Source organism: Scatophagus argus, chromosome 16 (genome assembly GCF_020382885.2).
Source record: "Scatophagus argus isolate fScaArg1 chromosome 16, fScaArg1.pri, whole genome shotgun sequence".
Classification (NCBI taxonomy): Eukaryota; Metazoa; Chordata; class Actinopteri; family Scatophagidae; genus Scatophagus; species Scatophagus argus.
In genome coordinates this window covers 15,029,017-15,054,767 of record NC_058508.1, presented here as the reverse complement: position 1 = coordinate 15,054,767, position 25,751 = coordinate 15,029,017, and the positions used below count along the sequence as shown (strand labels likewise).

Genomic DNA, 25,751 nt, shown 5'->3' with positions numbered 1-25,751 from the left:
GTGGACAAAAAGGAAAGTGTGTTTTTAACTAGAGCTCAGCTTACCAGACTTTTCCTTCCCCTTTAATCCCACAAGTCCTTGCTTTGCTCCGGCAGATTTTTCAAAAGTCATCTAACATGTATCTCGCCTTCACCACACAAATAACTAGTTCGGACTAATCTGATTAATCACCATGACTTGCTAAAAATTGGAACGGAAGCTGGACTATATACAAACACTGCCATATAAGAACATGGGCGTGGCCAGACCAAAGACCAAACACTCAGCAGAGGCTTGATAAAAAAAAAAAGCCAGAGAGAGCAGGAGCAGTGCAAGCTGAAACCGAGGAAATGGCAGCTCTACCAGTCAACGTGCTTATCACAGGAGCCAACAGAGGCTTGGGCCTGGAGATGGTTAGGCAAATCGTGGAGGCCTACAAGCCTGTGAAAAGGCTGTTTGCCTGCTGCAGAGACCCAGATGGACCCAGGGCTGAGGTGAGAGTCTTTTCCTTCTCTGTACCTCACTGATCTCTTCACGGAATAAATGTATTTCTATTCACTAAGCTTTGCACATGAAAACACTCTTAAGATGATCTTGTAAACTGCAAAGTTCTGGTGACTGGCATGGTGGAGAAGAAGCAATCGAATTTTTGCCAAATGACATGTTTGTCTTCTCTGTGCATTTATAGGCCTTGCAAACACTTGCAAAGAAACATCCTAAGATCATCTCCATCATCTGTCTGGGTATAAGTGCTTCCTCTGTTGCATTCTATTAAATTTTCCATGCTGTTCTCATTTCCGGGCAAACACTGACCTTGAATATGAATAGCGCTGTGATGTAATATTTGCACTGTGTGGTCTATTGACTCCAGCTGACACTTACTTTCTCTCTCTTTCAGATGCCGCTGACCCTTGTAGCATAAAACAGTGCAGCCAGCAGGTGGGCTCTCAGGTGGGGACGGAGGGGCTAAACCTGCTGATTAACAACGCAGGGATCCTGTCCAAAAGCATCCTAAAGGAAGTCACTCCTGAGGACATGCATAATAGTTTCAACACCAATGTCATGGGTCCTATGAACATGATTAAAGTAAGGGAGAAGACATGGGTCATGTCAATACAGTATTGTTTCAATTTAAAAGAAGGAAACTGGGTGGTTTAGTGTTTACTCATGATAAATTTCTTGCCTGTGGTCACCATTAGGAGTTCCTGCCTCAACTTCTTGCAGCAGCGAAGGCCAGTAAGATTCCAGGGATGTCAAACCGGAAAGCAGCTGTTATAAACATCTCTTCAGTTCTGGGTTCAATGCAGTCTGTCGAACAGTCATATCCTTTTTTCCCAGCCATCGCTTACCGCATCAGCAAGGTAAATGAATTTGCTCACTGGTCCGGTCTGAGGAGAGGGACAACCAGGAATAGGCAGTGTTGGGGTCCAGGGTGATGGGTGCTGAAAAGGGAAAGAGAAACAAACTGTCACTGATTAAGTCATGATAATGGGGTCCTTAAATGCAGAGTTTGCATGTTCTTCCTGTGCCTGTTGTTCAACCAGTCCAGTAACCTGTCTCTCACCCATAATCAGCTGGGATAGGCTCAAATAAAGTGGGTATAGAAAATGGATGGATGATTTAGTAATATAAACAAAGCTGCTTTGTTTCAGTACAAACACTTTCACTGGCATGCCTACATCCAGTGCAAACTGACCAGGCACTGGTCTTCCTCAGGATCACATTATTGTTAGAGTCTATTGTTAGCGAATTTGCTCACTAGAATTCGTCACCATTTTTCTCCCTCTTTTCTCAGGCAGGTCTGAACATGATGACAGTCTGTGCTGCAGAAGAGCTGAAGAAAGAGGAGATCCTGTTTTCTGTGCTGCACCCTGGCTGGGTGCGCACTGACATGGGTGGAGAGGAGGTAAGTCAGCAGTTATCACAGACCTCAGTGGTGTGGCCGTTAAAGATACAATAAAACAACTGTATGGGTATTAGTTTATTGGTTGAGAGATCACAACGCATGCATGCTGCATTCACATTTTGAGTATTAATGTACTGCACAGATCTTAGCAGGCTTCATTCACTTTGCAGGACATTGATACTCACTTCACGTACTTGGCTCAGAGCTGATTTTCAGGCGTTCATGTGCAAAGTAATAAGTAATCCACCTGTACTAATCACAAAACAGTACTAAGGGCATCACACAAAGCAGGATTACCAAGTCAGACACACCTGTTATGAAATACATGACAAAAGGTTACTCTTTTTCTGAAAATCATTAAACAGAAGAGAATCACATTCATAAAACATAACACTAAAGTTTAGTTTTATGGACTCAAATGCAGATCACCAAGATAAAGTGTAAACTATTCTGATAGCTACAAGTGTGAAACGTACTGTTTGTGCTGCTTTGTGAAGTAGCTGTGGGGATTCTCATCAGAAGTATACATACGAGTTACACCAGTTTGAAAAATCTTGCTGCTGCCTGCTGGTATCATCACACAGATCCAGTTTTTCAAATTTCAAATAAGGAATTGTTGTTGTAAAATGGACAGCATTGCCTTGTTTCATTCAAGCATTTGGCTTCTTGAAAGTTAATTTTTAGCCTTTAAAGTTTGCAATTTCTTTGCACTCACATTTCTCCTGTGACCCTACATACCACCGGTGATGCATACACAATGATATGCATCATTTTTAAGATTTTTGAAAACATTTCACTGTCTCTCAAGGGAACCTCCGGCTGCAGCAAGTGACCCATATCAGGACTGAAAATATGAGATAGAAATTTTTTACATTGAAAATAAAGGTCTGAAACACGTTAGACGTTGACAGTCCTTTTGTTACGCAAGAGTGAGGAGAATTGACCTCCTGTGCCTTTCTGACCACCAGGGGGAGATTGATGTCACAGAGAGTGTGCAGGGGATGCTTCGTGTGATTACTTCCCTGACCGTGAAGCAAAATGGAGCCTTCCTGGATTATAAAGGCGATACCATTGCCTGGTAACTTTACGATTGACTCAGGTCAAACAGGCTCTTTGTTTGATTCGGTTGTGAATCTGCTTACTTTTCGCATATTTGTTTCTAATTGAATGAATAAAGGCTGTTTTCCCAACAGAGTGCCTTGATTTTTTTATTTTTGAAGACTTGTTCTAATTACTTTGTTTCTATCATGGTCTTTTTACACAACATTGACATCGCCTGCTTAAATTACTAAATCCCACTTGGTAATTCCTTAAATTTGAAATACTTCTTAAGGCACTCTAAAATCACCATGTTGCACTGTTCCACACTGCCACCTTGGCTGGGCAGATCTTAAGTGGGTTGGGGTTATTGCCATTGATGTTGGCTCCAGGGCAGAAGAACGGGTACATCTTCTCAGTGAAGAAGTCAGTGAAGGTATAGATGGGCGTCATGCTGACAGGGTTGGAGAAGGTCACCTCTCCGGAGTCGTAGTCCAGCTGAACCCTGACTCGGGTCAGCTCTCCTTCTGGCCGCAGCGGTGTGCTGGGCCTCGTCATGGCGGAGTACTCTCCCTCATAGTGTGAGATCATCCAAAAGCCACCCTCGGGACAGCCTGAGATGCGGCCTTTTCTGTCGATGGACTCCTTGACCACCCCGAGCATCCAGTCTGTCTTGTCGCCCACTTCTACTTCCCATGCGTGACGGCCCGAAGTGAAGCCCTCTGAGCCCAGCACGAACACAAAATGGCCAAAACGTTCAGGATTGTCTGGGAGCTGCTGGATTGATCCACTGTTGGCTACACTGGTCAGGTCTGAGGAGAGGGACAACCAGGAATAGGCAGTGTTGGGGTCCAGGGTGATGGGTGCTGAAAAAGAAAAAAACTGTCACTGATTTAGTCATGATAATGGGGTCCTTTTACGCAGAGTTTGCATGTTCTCTTTGTGCCTGTGTGGGTTTTCTCTAATCCCAAAAACATGCACATTAAGTTAATTCGCTCCTCTACATTGCCCCTAAGTGTGGGTGTGGTTGTCTGTCTTTGTGTGTCAGCCCTACGATTGACTAGCAACCAGTCCAGGGTGTAACCTGTCTCTCACCCATAGTCAGCTGGGATAAGCTCAAATAAAGTGGGTATAAGAAATGGATGGATGATTTAGTAATATAAACAAAGCTGCTTTGTTTCAGTACAAACACCTTCATTGGCATGTCTACATCCAGTGGAAACTGACCAGACACTCTGTCTTCCTCAGGATCACACTATTGTTAGAGTCATAATTACAGGGAGTGCTTACTGTACTGAACCAGCTCCACCATCTTCTCCCACACATGGAACTTGAGGGAACTGACATGCTTGGCCACATTTATGAGAGCACCTGAAACTTTTCCTGGATCCTTTGGTGAGATCTGTGCTCTGTGAGAGGAAAATCACACACAGGAATGGACCAATGCTAACCAGGTTATGAGTTTAATCAGGAATAAACAGATGCAAAAGATCACAGAGTAGTTACCTTTTCTTTGTGTTGGCATAATTCTGAAATGAAAAGAGAATGAACAAACTCGGTCGGATGAATTCAGAGAGGAAAACATACTGAAAAAACAAAATTCTCTTACCATAAGGAAGAGAGCATCACTCGAAGCAATCTCATTCTCAATGGCAATGATAGCATGAGAGAAGGTGAGGATAGCGCTGGTGATGCTCTCTGACTTCTTCCTCATCAGCTCTTTCTTCTCCTCGTCCTCCAGCTTCAGGGCAGCCAGTCGAACCGTCTCTTCCTTCTGCAGAAACTCCCGCAGCTGCTCAAACTCCTCTTTGATCTGCTTCTCTGTGGCCTGAGTCTGGTTCTAGCACACATGAAAAGGAGAGTCAACACAGAAATATACCAAACAATAATGTAACTGTGTTGTAGTCTGTTGTTCTTGTTGTCTTGCTTAGGTCTGTCTCTGTTCATCTACAGCGCCTCCTTTGGGATTGCCATAATTCAATAAGGGATGATTACCTTTACTTGGATTTACAGTGCCATGTCTGTGTACATCTTGAAAACTAAGTTTCCCTGATATCTTGTACACTAAATTTATTCCCTGGAAAATATACCATAACACCCTGTGACTGACTGGCGACCAGTCCAAGGTGTACTCTGCCTCTCAGCTGTGGTCAGCTGGGTTAGCCCCCTCCCCGTGAGTAAACTGTCCCAATTCAAAGTGCCAAAATCACCAATTTTGCATGAAGCAAACAGGAAATCACAAATACTGCTCTGTCTAAAAACACATGAAGACACAAGCTGAGAATTTGCACCTGAGAAACAAACCAGGTGGTTTCCTAACACCTCGGCTGACATGTTTATACACCAACAGCGTGTGGCTCAACCCAGAGGTCATGCTGGTCCTCGTGTTTCATGGATCTCTTTGTTTATTGATACCTTGATGTGCACAGTTGTGTCATCACACTCCTGCTTGGCTTCATAGAGGCACCGCAGGTTTTTCTTGAGAGGAATCAGCTCTTTCTTCATCTCTGCCTAAAAGGACGAGGGCAGAGTGTCAAACACCGAATTCGTACCACGCTCAAATTTGGTAGCTGAAAATGACAGTGTTGACAGTGAGCCTGGAATGTCATATATTTCTCATCTTCTTGAATTTTGACAGCTACTAAGAAGGGACATCAGGAAGAACTACTTTGAAATGTTTAAACCCTTCAGTGCATTTCATTAATGATTCAAAAGTCAATTTAAAAGCACGAAAAACTGTAGCTAAACCAGAACACGTTACCTTCAGGTCCTGAGCTCCCTCTTCCAACGGGCAAACTCTGTGTCCCTGGTGCTTCTTGGAGGTGTGACACACACAGCAGAGGACTTCAAAGTCATCCAGACAGAAGAGCTTGATAACTTCCTCGTGCGCGATGCACTTCTCCTCCAGCAATTCTGCTTGATCCCCTGCCCCGCCGGCCCCGGCCCCTGCCCCTGTTCCAGCTGTCTTGCGCTCCTGCTCCCTCAGGAAAGTGTCAGCTACATTCTTCAGCACCAGACTGACTGTGGGCTCAGTCAGGGAGCACTTCCTCCTGCAGACCGGACACTCCCGTCTGGCCTTCTTCTTGTTCCAGAACTGCTGCAGACAGGCCCGGCAGAAGCTGTGGCTGCACTTCAGCACCACGGGCTCCTTGAAGATTTCACTGCAGACTGGACAAGACAGCTCCTCTTCCAGCATGGAGCCTGACCGCGAGGAAACAGCCCGTGGTCGAAGGGCCGAAGCTACCTTGGGACTCTGGAAAAAGGAAAGTTTTCCAGGCTGAGAGGAAGCACGAGGGCGCAGAGCCATGGCAGGTTCCTGTTGACGAGTCTCCTTTTGTAGCTGTGGTGCAGCAGTACACTTTTCGGAAGAAAAGGTGCTCCTCTCTGAATGCTGTGTGAGTCTACAGAGTAATCTGGACACAGTTTACGAGCAGCAATGGTTATAGATCAACAGAGACTTGAAGAACAGGATTAGTTCACTTCTAGTAAATAAAGGACATGTCACCACCCCTCATCCAACAGACACATCAGGGCTCTGTGAAACAGGGCAACTCCAGCTGAGTGAAAAGTCATGTTTTTATTCTTTACAGGACAGAAAAGCCAAGAATGTTGCTGATTTGGCTTTAAGTCGACCTTTGAATGAAAAAAGCTTCAAATGCAAGCGGTGTTGTAATTGGCTGGTTATGTTAGAACTGAACTCAGAACACACTGCGTAACATTTAATAATCTAAACATGCTGCAAAGCGTTGAGCTCGGGGTAAATCTCCCTAGATTTCAAAGCGAGGCCTGTAGGTGACCCTCTTTAGTTTGACCAGCACTATCAAGTTCACCAGGGTGTATCTTCTTACATTACTGCTGATGACGCCAGCGGACACTCAAAGTGATTTCACTGTCTAGGTTAATGTCATATATATTTCAGGAGGACAGAGGAGTGAGATGTAAACACAAACACACACCCTGCCACAGTGCCATAAAAAATACATAAAGCTGTAAAAGAATAAGAAAATAAATGTAGAAATACAAAGAGGAATAAATACAAGAATAGATAAATAACTGTGGAAGTAGGAAGAAAAATACTGAAAAGCAAAAACAACAGGGAAAATACTAAGGAAGATAAATGGATAAAAATTAATAAATGACATAAAAAAATAAATCTTAACTTTTTAAAAAATAAACTTAAAATAAATGAAAATGCTGAAGATTATTCTTTAAATTTATTTTTTGTGGTGGTTAGCACTTTCACCTCATAGCAAGAAGGTTCCAGCTTCGAATCCCGGTCTGGGCCCTTCTATGTGGAGTTTGCATGTTCTCCCTGTGTCTGCGTGGGTTTTCTCCAGGTGCTCCAGCTTCCTCCCACAATCCTAAAAACATGCACATTAGGTTAATTTGCTACTCTACAATGAGTGTATGAGTCCAGGGTGAACCCCGCCTCTCACCCCTAGTCAGCTGGGATAGGCTGGATGGACGGATGTATTTATTTTTTATTTCACTATTTATTTTTTCATTCTTTTACAACCTTTTTATGGCACTCCACAGACTCCCTAGATGTTCTTATGAAAGACCAAACAGAACAAACACTGCCATGTTGATAATTATTGCATTATAATTGGACATTGACAACAGTGTAATACAAAGCCATCAAAATAGTGTTTTCTTCTCAGTGTTACAGTGTTCTAGCATCAGTTTCATTACATAACCCATTTAGATATTCATTAACTCTGAAGCGTGAAACAAAACTACAAAATAGCTTCATACGTGTGGATATACTGAAAAGGTTAACACCAAAAAGTTTTGTTTTTTTTTAAGAAGTGTTTTCCTACGCTGAGTAGTCGGTGCAGCATTGCTTGATTTTCCTCCACATAAACAACACGAGTCACCAGGACATATGAATGACAGAAGTAGTTTGGTATCATTCTACCGCAACACAGGATACTTGATTTTTCAGCACCATGCACCTTCTAACAAAAAAGAAGTTTAAAAAAAAATGCATGTAATGAGAAGAAGGCATTTTGTTCTTAATGGTTTCCTTTTTAAAAAACTTTTAACTCCTCTTTCTCATGCTGTCCTCTTCTTTTTTAAATACTGCCTTCAGTAACGCTTCAAAACAATGAAGTTGCCACAACGGACCGAATCCTTCAACTGTCACAATCACTTCATATAAAAACACCATCTATAAAAAAAAATAATAATAAGCCCACACAATCCACAAACCTGGAAACCAATCTGCTATCACGGACCTCCAATGAAAGGTAAATTAACACTGACCTTTTGTTTTTGTAAATGTGTGAAACAAAGAAAGGAATGAGCTGCAGTTCACTTCACTACAGCATGGAGTGTGTTAACGGTCAACAAACACCGCTGGTCTTTCCAGCCAGCGAGCTACACTTCACTATGACCCTTTTGCATTTTTTTTTCTTTTACCAAAATAAAAGAACATAAAACCAGCAGAATTCATTATGTAGATAAAAAACGTCAGCACATGCTTGTAAAACTGATCCACAACAGTAACATCGAGTGGTTCAAGACGACACTGTAATTCAGAGAGGCCGACGCCTTGTACTGTGCAGTAACTGTGCTGCTCACCAGGTGAGGTACAGTGCGATCTCAGTTCACTTCTGTGGTTGGCTTACAGCGCAGTGCAACACAGTGCAATGAAAATTTAACAAAAAAAAAAAAAATCACATTTTGTTTTTGCTAAGTATCAAATATGTACTTAGTGTTATCCACTGTCTGTCATTTCTCCCATATTAGAAAAATGTGCTGTGCTTGTTCCGCTGCCAGCGACTTCAACAATGACATGCAGGGTCACGTGAGGCGGTCACGAGGGAATGCTCATCAGCACGCTTGGTTTCTTGAGAAAGCCGGAAGACAAATAAAAGCACTTGGGAAGTCATCACAGTCTTCTTCTCCCATTAACTGGCATTCGACTCGTTGTCTAGGCAGTGTCTCCCAATAGGGTACACTCTAAATCAAAAATAGTAGAGGAGTATAACACTGGAATAAAAACAAACTCATGACAGTAGTGTTTCCTAGTAGTGCTGAATGTCGAGGATGTCACGCAAAAACACAGGTTGTTCTGCTCCGTTAGCGCCCGCGGTTACACCCGGCCGACCTTGGCATCGCCAATGGCACCCCAGACGTCGAAAACAAATTCATCCGGGAAGGCAAAGTCTCCCAGGGTTTCGTCTAGAGCCTCTGCAAACTCATCAGGGTTCTTTTTGTCCTTTCCCAGCTCCACCATGGTGGCCGCTGAAAAGACAAAGGAGGTCAGAGAGCATTTAGTGAACAGGAAACAGTTGGTGTCACCAGCACTAAATTCTGACAGCTGTAGAAGCAACACACATACCCAGCTCGCTGTCTCTGATTCCCATGTAGCTCTCAAGCAGGTCATCCACCTTCTCAATGGCCTTCTCCTCAAATGCAGAGGGCTGGAGTGAACGAAATCCAACAAATAAACTTGGGCAGGAAATGCAGCAGGATTTATGTTAAGACCTGTTGTTGGGTCGCAGGTGTAAACACACTCACCAGTTCCTCCACAGTAGCAGGACCTTTAGAGCGCAGCCGCAGGGTTCCTCTGCCAGTCCCCAGCTGAACCCCCGATGCTGACCTGGACCCTCCAGACCGCTGACTGATCATGTCTGTGCACAATGATCAAAAGGAGATCCCTAAACTTTACAGCGACCTACAAATAAGGCAACTGAAACCCAAGAAAATCTTAACTATCGGTTTTATAGCCACGTGTGACAGCAACGTTTCTCACTCCCACACCCACCAAAGGCTTTGAGAGGCTCCACCAGCTTGATGGTGAACTCCTTCCCTTTGGGCAGCTCCTTCAGCATCTTGGCCACCTCATAGTGTCGACAACCAATCAGGCGGTGGCCGTTGATCGATTCGATCATGTCGCCCACGTTGATGACCTGGATCTGGTGGATGACGCTCCCCTCGCGGATTCTCTGAAAGCAGCAAAATACAAAAGCAAATTGTATTCACATTTAATGATATGTACAGTAATTATTCCCCCACAGAGTCCAGAACCATGAGTCAAAATAAATCAGTTCTCTTGTCTCCTTTAGCATTTCTCACCTTGATGAAAGCATAGCCAGCTCCATTATCAGTGATCGTCAACCCTAGTGCATCCTCTCCTTTGTAGACCTCAATTTCCTTTTTCTGTCCTTTTATGTGGGCAAAAATAAAGTCCTCCAGCCCAATCTGACCTCCCAGTAGTTTATCCATGTCCACCTTGTGAGTGTTCAGAGTGCAGAACATAACCTGTGGAGAGACACAACAAAATATGTGAGATTCGCCATCACACTCCCGCACCTGCTGATCTAAAGCAAACACGTTTATCTTCTTTACAGTAAGCAGAACAGCTCACCTCAGACGCAGGTATCCCAAAGGCCTCACCAATCTTAGCATAGAGCTCCCGCACGTTACTGAAGCCCTCGATGCGACCTGTGGGGCTGCCATGGGCGAGCTGAGTGTGGAAGATGAGGCGAGGCCTCATGCTGCTGGGTGGAGGAGGCAGACCTTCAGAGGCGGCACCTTCTCCCAGCCCGACAACACCTCCATCTAGGCCGTCCATACCTGCCACATTGAGACCTGCGCGGATAGGCTCCGCTTCCTCGTTCTCAACTAACGGGGACGCCTTCTTCCTTCTTCCCAAGCCCAGAGGCATAGTAGTCCTACAGGGGAGAGCTGAGGTCGGGGAGGGGAGGAGGAGGCTGCTCTGGGGAGTTATGCTATGATGCAGGCCAACATATGCCTGTCCAGACAAATCAGCAGCAGAGGTGTTGGATGGTTACGTCGCACTAATAGTATGGTCCTCCACACAAGCTTGAAAGCTGTCTTAACCAGGTGCTGTATGGATTTTCAAGTCCACACATCAGAGCAGCTTACATAACTGGATCTTTCATGTTCAGCAGCCTGTAATGGATGATCTTAAACTGTTACACAGACAGACAGACAGAAACAAGATTAATTTTTTATCAATTTACAAATGCAGCGACATGTCGATGACACCAGCAGACATGTATCTCTGTTCTCTGCTGTACATCTCCTCAAATAAGCATTTAATTCTGGAGGGACTAAAGGTAAATCAGTTAGCCCTGCCAGCACTGCTAATCTTTAATTTTATACCTTTGCTTGGACAGACAGGACATCAGAGAGAGATGATGTTAGCTACTAGCTGTGAGGCACATTTTCAACATTTCTTTCACTTCCAGCAACACAAACAGTGACAACTCTCAGGCGGCTAGCAACTTAGCGTGTAGCTACTGAGAACGGAAGCTAGTTAAAAACAGTGACTCTTAATCCCTCTCGGTAGTGAATTAAAGCGAGAGTGTTTGTGAAGCGGCTTGAACAGCTGAGGTTAGTTAGCTAGCTTAAACATGATCGCTAAATTCTGAACAGACGAGAGTAAAAATGGCAGGCCAGTCATTCTTACCGGAGCAGGAGTTTTAGCCAACTATCGTTAGCTCTTCCTGCTAGCTTAGCCTGCTAACGTTGCTGCTGTGAGTTGTCAGAAAACAGAGTCACGCTTACAGAGGAAGTCGAATATCTTTTGCTTCTCCCCTCCTGACAGACTGACTTGGACAGACTGTGAGGTAAATACAGTATCTGTGCGTCGGTATGCTGCTGTAGAATTAGCCTTCTGCCAGCCCAGCAGAGGTGGAACTATGGCGCCTTCAGGTTTCCTCGTAAACTCTGACTCTCTAGTGTAACGACTGTTCTAAAGCATCTACTTTGTTCTTAAGCTGAGGAACGATAGTGAGAAGACACGAGTTACCAGTGTATTATTTGAGGTTGCTTTTGTTTGATGATTAGAGGGACTTTAAGTCCGTGTGTTGTGTCAGTCAGAGAGTCAGTCAGTCACACAATGTTAATATTGTTATTACATTATTGACGTAAACTGGAGAATGAGACTAAAAGGTATCAAGTTGTGAAAAACTATTCAAAATACACATGTATTTTAAATAGGTTTTCAAAACTTGTTAGCATGGAACTATGTTTCCCTTAAAGCTTGACAGAATTTTTAATTGGCCCTAAGAATGTCGATAGTAGTGAATATACGTTGCCCTATGGCAGTCTCAGTGCGTAACTACGACTCTGTCGCCGGTAAGTTTTATTTTGAAAGTCGTAACGGAAGTGTTACTATGTACGCTATTGTGTCGAAATAGACGTTACTCACAGTGGTAGCGAGAGGGCAAGAAGACAATTTACTCATACTGTAAGTCTCGTACTGTAATGAGTGGATACTGTGGAAACCAAGTCTTTCAATCAATCAGTTACTTTTGACTAAGTAATTTGCAGTCACAATCACTCTCTTCCTGTCTTCTACTGGTTCCGTCAAGGTAGTCTCAATAGCATAGTAGTACTTCCTGTAAAACCTTCAAAATAAAAATATAAATATCTGCACTTACCGACCGTGCCCACTAGAGGGCAGCGTGTAAACATTGTTTACACTGTTGAACATAACCATAGATGAACATAACCAGTACTGCAGCTTGCCTGAAAATAAGAGATTCATTTATATGCATATACATATATACATATATATATATATATATATATATATATATATATATATATATATATATATATATTAAAAGAGATTTTAAAATGGCAAATAAACTGCTCTTTTTGGAGAAGAACGGAAAGTAATATTAAAATTAAAATATTTTTATTAGAATCGAGATCTTTTTTTTTTTTTTTTTTGCCATTTAGGTGAAGCAAGCCTTTGAAATAATACTGAGGTGGGAAATTCACTTAATAGATGCACACTGAAGTCACAAAGATAAAAATCCAACACATCAAATCTGCGGTTATTTGACGTTAGCCGCAGAATTAGTACAGCGCTGTAGTTCCTCATTGTCACCACTGGAGGGCACACACAACACTCAAGTGTCTGAACGAACTCAGTTCACTGGAATGCATTACATCCAGGGGTGTTTATATTGTTGATAACAAATACAGATGTTACTTAAAACATACATATAAAGGCCAGCATTCATCAGTCCTTAAACATACCATTATTAACTTGTATTAATGTTGTTGTTTGTAATTATCACGAGTTCAACATATGCGGTGTGGTGACTGACCTTCCAACCTGCGAAATGATCAAAGCGAGTTTCATCGTTGTACTTTCAGCAGAGTTCCAGCTTCTTTTTAACTCGCCCACTTGTTTATCCAAATTTTCTCCATTAATCTAACACTGTGTGGAGCTTATAATACAGTAAAGGAATGAAAATGGTGCAAGGAGCTGGCAGAGGTGTTATTTTTAAAGGCATCTTATTTTCGTACAATAATACCAATATGTTATACAAAATACACAGTTAGGCCTTTTAACTTTCAACTGAAATAGAAATAAAAAAAGAAACTGCAGACATGCGGAGAAAAACCTAAATCTTCTGTTGTTAAATGTGTTCAAGAGATGCTGAGTTCGTTTGCACTATCAAGGGAATAATCACTTGAGATGAATGGCCTTTGTTTCAGGACAAAGAGGGGATTGCATAAGACCTACTGTGTAGAGTGGAGATAAAGAATTCAGCGAGTCTTCCTTCAAATAACGGCCATTTGAAAGAAGGGCGGGGGGAAAATGTCATGACTGATTAGATATTTGCCAGTCTCTTTAATGTTGAAAAGCAAATCATCACAGCATAGGAAAGCTCTATTAATTTTCCCTCACACTGTCAATACTTAAAAGCTTTGTTGTTAAAAATAAAATAAAATTTAAAAAAAAAAGCTTAAATCTCAACCTGAGGAATGTCAAAACAACATAAGCCAGGAGCCGAAACAAAATAATGCTAGCATTTTTTTTTCCTTTTAAAAAAAAGGAAAATGTGACAAAAACATTACAAAAGTTACACACTACAGAGATCACATATCTCTACATACATGTTAGACCATGTTTGTGTCAATTAGAAACTGAAAACTCCAACAGGAGCAGAATGAAGTCACATTAAAATCAAAAAATAACAAGAACTACAAACCATCTGATTTAATAACTTCCCTCGTCATTACAGTCAAAGGTGCACAGAGCCGAATATGACAGAGTTCAATACTTGTTTTAAGACTCCCACTGAACTGTCAAACAACGGACTTCCAGATACTGTACGTCTTGGAATGAATGTCGTCAGGTATGAGCTACAGTCACGGCCAAAAATATTGGCACGCCTGCATTTCTGCCCGATGATGCACCACATCTCCCAGAAGAATGCTGCAATTACAAATGCTGATGTATTCTCATGTTTATTTCTTTTTGGAGTCCATTTTTTGGAGTTCTGTGTGAGTTTGTGTCAGATTTGGCTTTTTTTGTTTTCATCCACGTTTTTTTTTTTTGTGTGTTGTTCCAATGCAAACAAAAGAGATAAACACGAGCATTTTCTGCATTATGTGACAGAAAAGCAGGGGTGCCAATATGGAGGCATGAATTAAGACAGAACAATCAAACAAAAATATATTCTGCAGGCCTTTAAGTTAGGAGCTTAAATTTATCTCTGCAATATTTGGCCTGGTACCAGACTGATGCACAAGGATTATACCATGCTGGTTTTAAAAAAAGAGAGAGAGAGAGAGAGAGAGAAAACTCACAGGCTTTGAAGACAAACAGAGTTCCATCTGATGAGGAGGAACTGAAACACACTAAACGCTGTGCAAACTCAAAGGGGTACAAACAAACCAAACAGCTTAAGGTTTGTGTGGCTTGTCAGACAGGAAACACACACACACACACAATAATTACATAGAGACAATTATTTGGCACAAAAATCCGACAGGTAATTAAAACAAGTGAAAGTAAAAGTAAACAAGACAGGCCAGGCATACACCAATTTGATTTATCTCCTGATACCTTAACTCAAGTACTGATTAGTACATATCAGTGCTCTCCTTCCTAAATTTAAAATCTGTGTAGTGTTACCTCACTGAGTGGAACTCACTAGAATCATCCTTATTCAGCATAACACAACTACATCTTCATCTCTCTTCATCATTAGAAGTGGACACTCCCATACACCATCATCATCATTTTCAGGCTTGTGCACATTTCAGTCACAACGTTCTTGTCCATTTATGAGATTTATGAGCCCTAAAAACTGGTGGCCAGCTGTGATGACGAGTGAAACTAATGAAGAGCGTGTATTTAACACCGCTTCCACTTCCACATCCACTTCATGAAGTTTTGGTACGACGCAACATGTATCTGATTGTGCTAATCAGATACATGTTGCATCAACATATCCTTATTTGAAAAACACACACGTTTTTAGCCCTCAGGATTTACACTGTATTTAAACCTCAATTTTATGTGACAGCAACCGAAGTCCTTCCCTTGTTGAGGAGTGTAGCTCTGGCTACGTGCTACAAGCATGCGTCACTGCACCTGAGGTATTGTTAATGGCTCCATGTCTGCTTAAAGCACGCCCCAAAAGTGCTGCTGGGAAAACAAATCCTCACTTACTGTAAACACTCTCGTTTCTCCTTCTTGCAGTCAAAGCACCTATTGACACTTTCAAGACTTTCAATATACACACCTTCTACTTTTCCCTCCTTAAATCTGACATTGTGACTCACTTGTTGCACAGCACTGTTACGCAATCTCATCCGAATGCAAACATAGAGTCAGCCGTTCTGTCAGTCTCCAAGTCGTAAGACACTCATTAAACTGACAAGATAACAGGTCAAATTAAATTCAGCCGGAACAAAAACTGCCCTGACCCTCAACTGTCCAGACTAAAATGCACAGAAGTGTTTCACTGTAAACGATGACTTGGTTTTTCAAGTTATGGTGGAAGGACCTGCTTGAGCGCATCTCGAGTGCTTTGGCCCAGTTTGTCAGGAAACTTAACTGTGAAGTCCAAAATCATGTCCCCCCTCTTCTCAGGGCACTTGGACATAGGGAGCCCTTCTCCGACAATACGCTTTTTCATTCCAGGTTTGACAACGTCTCTGGAGGTCACAGTGATGATCCGGCCGTCCAGTGTCGGGGCGTCGACTGTGCATCCACACAACGCCTGGAGAGAGACGAGGAGAGAGTGGAAAACAAGGGAATTAGACAGATGAAGGCTGCTAATGTTTGCCGATGTTTTAATCACCGGCAGCCTTTGTCAAAATATCGTGATAATTTCTGCCATCGGCGTTCACTTACATCTCTGAGTGATATTTTGGCAGGATAAATTATATCCGAGCCCTCTCTTCTGAACACCGGGTGGGGCTTGTCTTTGACTACAAACACCACATCTGCAGGAATGTTGGTGGGAGTTTCATCTCCCTCCTTAGGGAAGGTGATTTTTGTCCCCTCCTTCCAGCCCCGCTTGATGTCGACTGTCAAAATCTTGTCTTCGCTGCGCATGGTGCAGCCGTCCGGGTTCAGCCTCTTGCGGGAAATCTTCATCTTTTTGGTGCAGCCTGAGAAGACCTCCTCGAGGCTCACCTTTAGCTCGTGTACGACGGGCGGGTCCTTCTTTTTCTCGTGTGCTCTGTGAGGGCCTCCCGGGTGGGATTTAAAGGACCTGTGAAATCCACCCATGCCGCCCATCCTTCTCATACCAAATGCCTCGAAGGGGTCATGGATGTCCATATCATCCTCCACATTTTGTGAGAAGAAATGATCGAAAGGGCCGCGGCCACCGAAGAACTCAGCGAACATCGCGTGAGGGTCTCCGTGGAAGGTGTAATTGAAGCTGGGACCGCTGCTTCCTCCGCCTCCACCACCAGCCGAACCCTTTAATCCTAAAGAGGAAGAAGATGTGGAAAAATATCTGAGCACAGTGGGAAATGGAGCTTCAATGATATATAAGCATGTCCAACATTAACAGCCATAGATTATCACATATCATCATAATTACTAGGACTTTTGCACAGAAACCAATGACACTGTACTCTGTAAGTAACCATATGTGAATAAAGGACCGGAGTTGGAGAAAATATTGTACTTTAAAATTTGTTTTTGGTCACCAGTCAACTAAATAACAGTAAAAGCCGATTTTAATTTGTTAAACATTAACTGCAACTTATCATTGTCCAACAGAATATTAATGAGCTGCAAGCCTTTTTAACACCTAAGAGTCAAATCTCAGTCTCTGTCCCTCACACCAGGAGAATGTGGGCAGTAACATTAAAGCCTAAAGGCACAAGCTTCTGCAATTATCATTTTCAAACTGGTGAAGCCTGAATTATCATTCCAGTGATGGACTGACAGGACAGGCAAGAACTCGCTGTTTCCAGTAACTTCTGCTAAACGCATTGTATACACACACACACACACACACACACACCTTTTCATTGTGTAGAAAGATGCCAGCAATAATTAGAAGGATGCATGAATGTACCAACTAGATCTAACAGGACCAGAAAGAGCAAATGAAGGGTTCGCTGGGAATGTGGGCAACATCACAAATCATATGAAAAGTACAAGTGCACAAACTACAAACCCACAAGCAAGTTGCGGGAAAAGGAGCCCTGTTACCTTCTTCCCCAAAGCGGTCGTATATGTCCTTTTTCTTGGCATCACTGAGGACATCGTAGGCTTCGGCAATCTCCTTGAATTTATCTTCTGCTCCGGGAGACTTGTTTTTGTCAGGGTGATAGCGCAGGGCCTGTTTTCTGTACGCCTTTTTTATCTCATCTTCGGATGCACCTTTGGCTATTCCGAGCACTTTATAATAATCTTTACCCATTACAGTGACCGGTCAGTTTCGGCTTCTTCCACTTCACAAAAACATTGTCAGCACATACACACACTTCGGTTTCTCTTCGGTGCCAACGGCACGTCCAGCACATCCAACGCGTGGGCAGCTTACGGGCTCCGCCGCCGCAGAAGTGACTGCTGCGGACAATAGCTCAGCTAGCTAACTGTCAAGGTTAGCTTCCCTCACTCGTCGCACTCCGTAGACAACTTTCAACTCTTCACTGAGGTGATGAGAAATGATGACACTTTCATATAACCGCCCAGCATGAAACAACGTTTTCCAACAGGGGTGCTCGGATTTTGCAGCCGACCTGGTAACCCTACGAAGAAACTTCTGGAAGAAGCTTCTGATGCTGATGTGTGTCATCACTACTGAGCCGAGACGATTCACTCCCAACTACTTCCGGTTTTGTTTAAAACGCAGTAGACGACAAGAAGTGGGCACATCCTTCTTTAAATGAAAAACCCGAGACAGACACTCTTAGAATAACCTCCTCTGAGCCAAACATGTCTTGATTTGATTCTTTCATTAAATAACAGCTTACTGCACCAACATTGGCCATTTTATTTTAATTACGAGTGAGTACGCATGCGCCACCTTTGCTGCCCCGATGACCGGCAGCTCTACACGCACACACACACATAATTTTTAAGATCAGATTGCCAAACATACATCAAACGATCGCATATAGATAGATTGCATTTATCTCTTATATTTATGTCAAATCCTTCATCAGGAATCGAAGAAACATGTTATAGCATTTCCAACAAATTGGTGGTTGAGATCCTTTTTTCCCCCCGCTTTTTTCTGATCATCAGCATAAAGAAGGACCGGGTATAGCACAGGGATTTTCTAAGACAAGATTAAAAATGATCTTGAAATGCAAACATGATGATATTACTGCTGGCTTGGGCCACTCGTACTGGTTAAAAATAGACCACAGAATATAGATGTGCAGTTGGCCGTGTGCGACGAAAAGTATCTTTGATCTCCTCTCAGTCAGCGTTTTTCTTCACCTTCCTCCCACCACAACCCTCACTGAAGTGTTTTAGAAACGTTTTGTTCATTCAACACTTGAACTTTGAACCACGCAGGCCTTGAAATAAACACGATTGTCTTTGTGCTGGAGGTCAGGAAGAGAGAAGGATACCAGCCACTCAGGTGGTCTGGGGAATGGGGATGTTTTTGCATGCTGTGGTCTTTCATCCCATGGATCAGGCTTGTAATGGGGGCCGTCACAGTGTAACCAAGTGAGCTGCAGGATAGACAGGAGATGTGTCTTATGGGTCTAATGGGAGCACACTGGCATTTGTCACTGAGTAGAGCTGTATGTGTCTTCCCAAGGTTACCAAGCTGGCACAGAGCAAATCAGGGGACTTATATTTAGCCTTGCAAATGGCACGTTGTGGATTATGTCTTGGGCCTCTCTGGTTTCGTCTTTAGCGCGTTTTGTTGCATGAAGGGTGGGGTGGGGGGGGTCGTGGATCATGAAGTGACTGATTTTCAGGTGAGGAGCAGGTTCACTTAACGTTCTTAGGCCAAATCTCCTTCCGCATATCTTCACATGCTTTCCTGCTCGCTTGCCTCCACTCCCTCACTTACGTACACTTCATCTGTTTATAGTCTCACATATTTATGTCACTCTTCTTCTGAAGGTGGAGGGCTATTCGGAGAGTCCAAAAGACACCAGAGACGACACCCTTGAGCTGGGCTGACAGTTGTGTGGAGGGTAAGCAGGGGCTTGCTTCCCGTAGCAGCAGAGCTCAACTAGCGTCACTGGACATATCACAGATTATTTCACCAGGTTACTGAAGTTTGCGATCAAACAGCATCATGGATATACTTGCCTTAGAGGCAAAGAATGTAAATGTAGCTGAACCTGAGAAGAAGTCTGCACCGAGGCCAAAACCGAAACCTCCCAAAAAGGCCAAAAGGATTGTTTACTTTGAGGTGGAGATTGTGGACTTGAAGACTAAAGAGAAACTTCTGCTGCTGGACAAGGTGAGTGTGTTGAATTGAGGGTTTCTCATTACTCTCACCTTTTACACTGACCATAATGGTTTTAGAAGACTGACGTTACTTGCTTTAACTAGTGTGTGATGTATTCTGGTCACAAATACCACAAGTCCCTTATAAAAGACACAAAAAGTGAGACCATGTAGCATTCCACAGATTTTATGATCAACAGTTTATCACCACCTCCACCCCCCCTGGACTCCCTCTTAAGATTCATGATTTAAACATCTTATGTCCATTCCAAAAGTAGCAGAAGAAGAGACTGTGATTAGTGTGCAGTGAAGTCAGAGGAAAGACGTTTGTTTTAGCTCAAGAAATGCAGGGTCATCATTGTGAGCGGACGGATAATTTTACAGATGGTCATCTACTTCACAGGCAGTCTGGTCAAGTGCAGCCATTATCGGTTACATTTCTATTGAGCATGAGTTGCAGTTAGGAGGTGAGAAGTCCCTCTTCATCTGCCAGGAATTTTCTGTTTCAGCCACGGTACATGCCTGTGCTGCACTTTGCCAGCAGGCAGGCGGACACTCATGTTTAGCAGCTTGTATAAATGTGCATTCATGGCAAACGGCAAAATGCAAGTCTGAAAAATTCCAAACGTGATGAAAACTTTATTTAGTTCTCAGTGTCTTGGAAACTGACTTTTAAATGTCAGTATGTCGGTCTGTACACTGATAAGTATGATTTATTTTTACATGTTTAAGGTGGAGCCAACTGCCACTGTTTTGGAGATTAAAGCCTTGTTTCACAAATCATGTAAGTAAGTTTAGAAATTACAACAAAAGTTTTATTTATTCCCATTTCAAGGTTTAATGCATGGTCTTTTGAGCATGTCAAGAGTAAAGTTCCTCTCCATGTTGACAGATCCAAAGTGGTATCCAGCCAGACAGTCCCTGCGTTTGGATCCAAGTGCGTCTTTTTTGTTTTTTATTCACAAAAAATCTTGCATTTGTCCAGCTCCGCTGATTGATAGTTGTTGTCATGAAGTTATGTGATCTCTTATGGTTTTATCTGGACTCCTGGCTGTGGACTGTCATGTTTCTCAGAGTCAAAGTGTCTCAGGGACGAAGACGTCCTGCAGACACTTCCTGTGGGAACCACTGCCAGCTTTTACTTCAGTGACCTGGGACCCCAGCTCACATGGGGAACTGTGAGTCCACATGTGCACAGACACACAATTCAGGACCTTACAAGAGAGTCTCGTGTTTTTGCCAGTTATCAACATCATGCATGTTTTACATTACTGCAAGCTGTTTTCCAAATCATACTACACAACATGTGTTTGGAATAGATTCCTGTAATAAAAAAAAAATCAACTCAACCAGATTTGAGTGTGTTCTAAAAATAAAATGTCTGTTATTAAGCATCCAAGATCTGATCCTCTGGAGAGTAAAAACTAAATTCACATGGTCCTTGTTGCTAAGTTTGCATGCTTGTCTTCTGGATATGATGCAGTTACCACAAACTGCAGCTCATGCATGTATCATTTCCCATCAGCTGACTATGGGGGGAAGCAGCTTGTTCTGCAGAATGGTCTGCAAACTACACACAATTCGTACTTAACAGACTAAAAGATGCAAACCATCTGGTATGCTCTTTTAAGATTCTTGTACTTTAAATATGAACAGACACCTTCTCACCTACTCAATAACTCTTGAATATAAATATCAATCCACAGTGACTGATGGAGGTGATTTGCTGTCGGTTTGTTTTTCTCTCACCTCCTGCACCGCCTGTCCTCTGTCCTGGGACACATAATCTCATGGCCCCATTTCTCCCAAAGGTGTTTATCCCCCGACCTCTCACTTGCCTTTCACTGCGCCTCTTTACTCAACCTTGCCCACCCACATTCTACATTCCCTGCCCTTACCAGCTCTGACACAACCCCCAGCACCCAACCAGGCTTCAGAATGGTGTCACAGTGGGTGGAGGAGCATGAAGTGCCCCAGCAGAGATCACCAGTAGCCATTGGTCAGGCATGCTGAGCTGGGGGCTATGCTCAAGGTGCTGATTCAGGGATCCATTTTATTGCCAGCTGTGCTCCTTTGCTTGATTATATCATTTGTAGAGAGCTGATATTACAAGCTGTCTTAGTGTCTCATTTGCTCCATGGGCACATGTTGAGTACTATTATGTTACACTGAATGGTTGTCAGTGGGCTGTAAGAGAAGCGATACCCATATTTGTGCCACTTGTATGTTTGGCCTTTGGCAGAGGGTGTAGATTGACAAAGTGCTGTTCTAACAGGGAGAAAATATTTTAATTAACCTTGTTAGTGTATTCAGTTTCTATTAGAGAGGTTGATTGTCATAACTGTTAATTCTGTTCATGGCTTCATTCATGACTGTTTTGTGCTGTTCTGCCTTTTTTTCCTCACTTTTTTCTTTCATGCATCAAATAGATTTTAAAGCATTTCTGTCTTTACTCTGCTCACTTCAGGTGTTTCTGGCAGAGTGTGCCGGCCCACTGATCATCTACTTAATGTTCTACTTCCGCCTCCCCTTCATCTACTCTCCGAAATATGACTTCACCAGCAGCAAGCACTGGGTCGTACAGTGAGTGTCAGTTTGCTTATGTTTTCGGGGATCTGTTGCAACGTTGCACCATCGTACAATCCCAGGATTTGCACGGATAAAACCCCACATGACAAACACTTGTGGAGCATATCGTTATGGTGCCACTGAGTCAGGGATAAGTGCAATGGACTGCAGTGGAGTAATGTATTAATCACGGTCAAATACGTGTGTGTGTGTGTGTGTGTGTGTCCTGTTGCAGCTTGGCCTGCATGTGTCACTCCTTCCACTATGTCAAAAGGATTCTGGAGACAATGTTCATCCATCGTATCTCCCATGGGACTATGCCGCTTAGAAACATATTTAAGGTGAATGATCTGCCTTACTCTGAGCTTTGAATCTGATATACAATATAATACTATTTTGTGATGTATTTTTAAACTCTAATCAAAAATCTGAAACAAATCTTTGTGGAGCCCTATTTTGACACTTTAACTTATTAAAGTTGCCCCTCCTCCCCATTCCAGAACTGTGGCTATTACTGGTGCTCTGCAGCTTGGATGGCGTACTACATCAACCACCCCCTCTACACTCCACCCTGTAAGTGCAGACCACTGTGGTTCTCACTTTAACTCAGCAGTCGAAGTTTACCTCCATCTTAATGTTTTCTTCTGTGGCACGTCAACAGTTTATGGGCAGCAGCAGGTGAAAACGGGTCTTTACCTTTTCTTGGTAGGTTTGAGGTCTGTTTAAGTTGTATGCTTCTGGCTCAGAAAAGGCATCTTCTTATTAAATCCTACAATCCATATTATGCTCTTTATTCCTGCAGTTTTGTCAAGTGGGTAATTTTTCCATCCATGTTGCTCTTCGTAACCTCAAACTTCCAGGTGAGCATTTTGCGACATTGTATATAGTGTTCATTTGCATCTTTACATCAAGAGCATTTTATTTATGAATTTTTAAATTAACTAACAGCATAGAACAATACAGTGTTGCATTTCTCTTAACCCATCATCTCAGGCTCAAAAACAAAGAAGATTCCTTACCCAACAAAAAATCCCTTCACATGGATTTTTTGGCTGGTCTCTTGTCCAAACTACACATATGAGGTAAGCAGATACTTAAATCCACTCTTACGTGATTTCATTCAAAGAACAAGACCTGTGAATTTTATCCCACACCACTTACTTTGAAAGTGCATTTGGATGGGGTCATTTACTGGCCTACATATTTCAGTGTTCATATGGACACTCGGTGTCTTAGGACAGACTTGAAAATTTGTGAACGCATCCTTTCAGGATAATGTTTAATTTTGAGTAATTAAGTTTGTTAATGACTAAGTATCTGTCTGTTAGAATATGTAATTAGTCGGATTTTGCAGCCATTAATGTTCCATCTTAGCAATAACATGCACCATTGCTGCCACCTACTGGTTACATCCTTCATATGTAGCATAAATATCAATGCCCAGCATGTGTCTCTGTGTTTGTGCAAATGTCTTGTTCACAGCTGGGCTCCTGGATCGGCTTCACAGTAATGACCCAGTGTGTGCCTGTGGCTTTCTTCACTCTCGTGGCCTTTGTCCAAATGACCGTGTGGGCCAAAGGCAAACACCGGAGCTACTTGAAGGAGTTCAGAGATTATCCAACCCTTCGCTCCTCCATACTCCCCTTCATCCTTTAGAGCTTGGCAGAGAAAACAATAGTTCCTACACACATCCACCCTCTCACTGATCGGGTCCTTTTTAAGGGCCTCTCCATCCACTGGATGTCAGAAAATATGTGCCGAGGTTTACAAAAGGGATGGATTTTGGTCATGTGGACTCCATGTAACATTTTCTTACACACCATAACATAAGTGTTGGACTGATGAATTCAGAACTGTTACAGGCAAACAAATGTGTCAGAGTCAAATGCAATAAAGTCTTAATTTAATGTTGTATGTGAGCTTGAAGAGCAAGAGGATTTATTTATTTTTATTTTTTATTTATTTGTTTTTTTGCTACTTTGTTAAGTTGTAACATGTTTGATTGAAAGCACTGTTTAATTTTTGAAAAATCACATTATTTTTACAGCTTTGGGCAACCCAGTCAGTGATGTTTCATTACAGAAGTAGGAAACCAAGAGGCTAATCTGCATTGTCAAACCACTGTGCAGCCTGGAGCTGACAACTCTACCAATCTGACTGATGCAAGTGACCTTTACAATTATGGTAGTGCTGATTCTGTCTGCATTAAAAATTGTATGTTGCTTCATACGTTTTCCAACATGGGTTAGGGGAGGTCTTTACTTTCTGTCTGTACATGGAAAAAAATGTATTTGTTTTACAGGAAAAGAGAAAAATACTGCAGATAGTGTGCACAGACACATCCATCAAAAATATACACCATGTAGACAAAAGTACTTGGACACCTGACCGTTACACCAACAGGGACTTTCATGACACTGCATTCTAAATACACAGACAGCTGCTTTGCAGCTATAACAGCTTCCACTCTTCTGGGCAGGCTTTACACAAAATTTTGGTGTGTTTCTGTGGGAATTTTTGCCCATTCATGCAGTAGAGCATTTGTGAGGTCAAGCACTGATGTTGGACCAAAAGTCCTGGCTTGCGTTCTCTGTTCCAGTTCATCCTAAAGGTGTTGGATGGGATCGAGGTCAGTGTGGACCAGTCAAGTTTTTCCACACCAAACTCGTCCAACCATGTCTTTATGGAGCTTTGCTTTGTGCACTGGGACACAGTCATGCTAGAAGAGAAAAGGTCTTTTCCCAAACTGACCACAAAACCACAAACCGCAAAGTTGGAAGCATAACATTGTCCAAAATGTCTCGGTATACTGAAGCATTAAGATTTCACTTCACTGGAAGAAAAACAGCACCATACCACACCTGAATTCAACAATTGAGAGGTGTGTCCCAACACTTTTGTCTATATAGTGAAGTCTCAGTTACCAAATCATCAGTGTATTATGTATCTATTAAAAGGTTTCTGTGCAGTGTTGTGCTGACCTTTTCTCTATCTATTAGTTTTATACTAATTTTTTTGAACGCAAAGAGTTGCACAAATGCAAAAACAGACTGAAACTCAGTTTGACAATGTTTTCCAAGACTGGATAGAGAAATGTTTGTGTGAGGACAACATTACGTGTTGGGCAGGAGTGTTATCTGAAGTGGCAAGTTTGTTTATTTGATTGAGACTGCAGGGTCCTCACACAAAGCAACGCTGACCCATTGAAACAATTGTTTATTTTGGTGAATTACTGATTCGACGAGTGCAATAAACCATCACAAAACAAGTGACTCAACAGAGAGACACAAGCTTTATTTGTGACTCTTGAAGAAATGTCAATGTTACAGATAAAAAGGGGAAGAAATACAATGGAGATGTAGACTATCATGGAATGTTACATTTCAAGGGGCTGACTTGGGACAAAACACAAAGAAACACTGGACAAATGATAAATGGATGATAACATAAAATATTGCATCTGATCAACATGTCTGCTCGGTAAACAGGCACTGAGCAGCTGTGTTACATTTAAAACAATATATTCAGTATTACAACATTTCCCCAGGGTTATTACTTTATTTTCCTTATGTATTAAAGCAAACT

General features: G+C 42.5%; 5 protein-coding genes across 10 annotated transcripts; 2 read left to right on the top strand and 3 right to left on the bottom strand.

The window, feature by feature from the left end:
- The first annotated feature begins 282 nt into the window (after window positions 1–282).
- On the top strand, window positions 283–3,077 carry LOC124072906 (C-factor-like). Its single transcript, XM_046414689.1, has 6 exons — window positions 283–473; window positions 668–722; window positions 878–1,065; window positions 1,179–1,340; window positions 1,775–1,885; window positions 2,854–3,077. The coding sequence occupies exons 1-6, from the start codon at window positions 330–332 to the stop codon at window positions 2,965–2,967; spliced, it is 774 nt and encodes a 257-aa protein (XP_046270645.1). The 5' UTR covers window positions 283–329; the 3' UTR covers window positions 2,968–3,077.
- trim35-12 (tripartite motif containing 35-12) lies at window positions 1,948–7,300 on the bottom strand. The gene is made up of 7 exons (XM_046414676.1): window positions 7,167–7,300; window positions 5,685–6,336; window positions 5,339–5,434; window positions 4,533–4,763; window positions 4,430–4,452; window positions 4,214–4,332; window positions 1,948–3,789 (listed from the first exon to the last, which is right to left on the bottom strand). Exons 1-7 carry the CDS (start codon window positions 7,298–7,300, stop codon window positions 3,230–3,232), a joined length of 1,815 nt encoding a protein of 604 aa, XP_046270632.1. The 3' UTR covers window positions 1,948–3,229.
- Window positions 7,301–7,496: 196 nt separating this feature from the next.
- On the bottom strand, window positions 7,497–11,676 carry gipc1 (GIPC PDZ domain containing family, member 1). Of its 4 annotated transcripts, XM_046414684.1 has the most exons (8): window positions 11,367–11,502; window positions 10,299–10,866; window positions 10,007–10,192; window positions 9,696–9,876; window positions 9,449–9,561; window positions 9,270–9,351; window positions 8,986–9,172; window positions 7,497–8,887 (listed from the first exon to the last, which is right to left on the bottom strand). In XM_046414684.1, exons 2-7 carry the CDS (start codon window positions 10,596–10,598, stop codon window positions 9,021–9,023), a joined length of 1,014 nt encoding a protein of 337 aa, XP_046270640.1. In that variant the 5' UTR covers window positions 10,599–10,866; window positions 11,367–11,502; the 3' UTR covers window positions 7,497–8,887; window positions 8,986–9,020. The 4 variants fall into 4 exon arrangements, with proteins under 4 accessions (XP_046270640.1, XP_046270642.1, XP_046270644.1 ...); XM_046414686.1 differs by having other exon boundaries at window positions 7,497–9,172; window positions 11,465–11,676; XM_046414688.1 differs by having other exon boundaries at window positions 7,497–9,172; window positions 10,299–10,846; window positions 11,465–11,676.
- On the top strand, window positions 11,403–24,645 carry tecra (trans-2,3-enoyl-CoA reductase a). 3 transcript variants are annotated; one of them, XM_046414680.1, is made up of 12 exons: window positions 11,403–11,526; window positions 19,266–19,611; window positions 20,331–20,382; window positions 20,491–20,535; window positions 20,673–20,776; window positions 22,066–22,181; window positions 22,402–22,507; window positions 22,667–22,739; window positions 22,828–22,871; window positions 22,969–23,026; window positions 23,160–23,248; window positions 23,649–24,645. In XM_046414680.1, exons 2-12 carry the CDS (start codon window positions 19,444–19,446, stop codon window positions 23,820–23,822), a joined length of 1,029 nt encoding a protein of 342 aa, XP_046270636.1. In that variant the 5' UTR covers window positions 11,403–11,526; window positions 19,266–19,443; the 3' UTR covers window positions 23,823–24,645. The 3 variants fall into 3 exon arrangements, with proteins under 3 accessions (XP_046270636.1, XP_046270638.1, XP_046270637.1); XM_046414682.1 differs by lacking the exon at window positions 11,403–11,526 and adding an exon at window positions 18,055–18,188; XM_046414681.1 differs by lacking the exon at window positions 11,403–11,526 and adding an exon at window positions 19,081–19,117.
- Window positions 13,173–17,972, bottom strand: dnajb1a (DnaJ heat shock protein family (Hsp40) member B1a). The gene is made up of 3 exons (XM_046414683.1): window positions 17,388–17,972; window positions 16,068–16,651; window positions 13,173–15,933 (listed from the first exon to the last, which is right to left on the bottom strand). Exons 1-3 carry the CDS (start codon window positions 17,596–17,598, stop codon window positions 15,703–15,705), a joined length of 1,026 nt encoding a protein of 341 aa, XP_046270639.1. The 5' UTR covers window positions 17,599–17,972; the 3' UTR covers window positions 13,173–15,702.
- Window positions 24,646–25,751: the final 1,106 nt, after the last annotated feature.

Excerpts from the sequence above, each read along its gene's own strand:
- gipc1 (XM_046414686.1), bottom strand. The coding sequence starts at position 10,598 with ATGCCTCTGGGCTTGGGAAGAAGGAAGAAGGCGTCCCCGTTAGTTGAG. Across the intron at positions 9,877-10,006 it reads CTGGCTATGCTTTCATCAAG|AGAATCCGCGAGGGGAGCGT; the intron begins GTGAGAAATGCT and ends TGCTGCTTTCAG. Across the intron at positions 9,173-9,269 it reads AATCAGAGACAGCGAGCTGG|CGGCCACCATGGTGGAGCTG; the intron begins GTATGTGTGTTG and ends TTGTCTTTTCAG.
- dnajb1a (XM_046414683.1), bottom strand. The coding sequence starts at position 17,598 with ATGGGTAAAGATTATTATAAAGTGCTCGGAATAGCCAAAGGTGCATCC. Across the intron at positions 16,652-17,387 it reads CGACCGCTTTGGGGAAGAAG|GATTAAAGGGTTCGGCTGGT; the intron begins GTAACAGGGCTC and ends CTTCCTCTTTAG. Across the intron at positions 15,934-16,067 it reads CCAAAATATCACTCAGAGAT|GCGTTGTGTGGATGCACAGT; the intron begins GTAAGTGAACGC and ends GTCTCTCTCCAG.
- tecra (XM_046414680.1), top strand. The coding sequence starts at position 19,444 with ATGGATATACTTGCCTTAGAGGCAAAGAATGTAAATGTAGCTGAACCT. Across the intron at positions 20,777-22,065 it reads CCCAGCTCACATGGGGAACT|GTGTTTCTGGCAGAGTGTGC; the intron begins GTGAGTCCACAT and ends TGCTCACTTCAG. Across the intron at positions 22,740-22,827 it reads CCCCCTCTACACTCCACCCT|TTTATGGGCAGCAGCAGGTG; the intron begins GTAAGTGCAGAC and ends GCACGTCAACAG.
- trim35-12 (XM_046414676.1), bottom strand. The coding sequence starts at position 7,300 with ATGTGCATGTTTTTAGGATTGTGGGAGGAAGCTGGAGCACCTGGAGAA. Across the intron at positions 5,435-5,684 it reads AGGGAGCTCAGGACCTGAAG|GCAGAGATGAAGAAAGAGCT; the intron begins GTAACGTGTTCT and ends TCGTCCTTTTAG. Across the intron at positions 4,764-5,338 it reads ACACAACTGTGCACATCAAG|AACCAGACTCAGGCCACAGA; the intron begins GTATCAATAAAC and ends CATGTGTGCTAG.
- LOC124072906 (XM_046414689.1), top strand. The coding sequence starts at position 330 with ATGGCAGCTCTACCAGTCAACGTGCTTATCACAGGAGCCAACAGAGGC. Across the intron at positions 1,066-1,178 it reads GTCCTATGAACATGATTAAA|GAGTTCCTGCCTCAACTTCT; the intron begins GTAAGGGAGAAG and ends GGTCACCATTAG. Across the intron at positions 1,341-1,774 it reads TCGCTTACCGCATCAGCAAG|GCAGGTCTGAACATGATGAC; the intron begins GTAAATGAATTT and ends CTCTTTTCTCAG.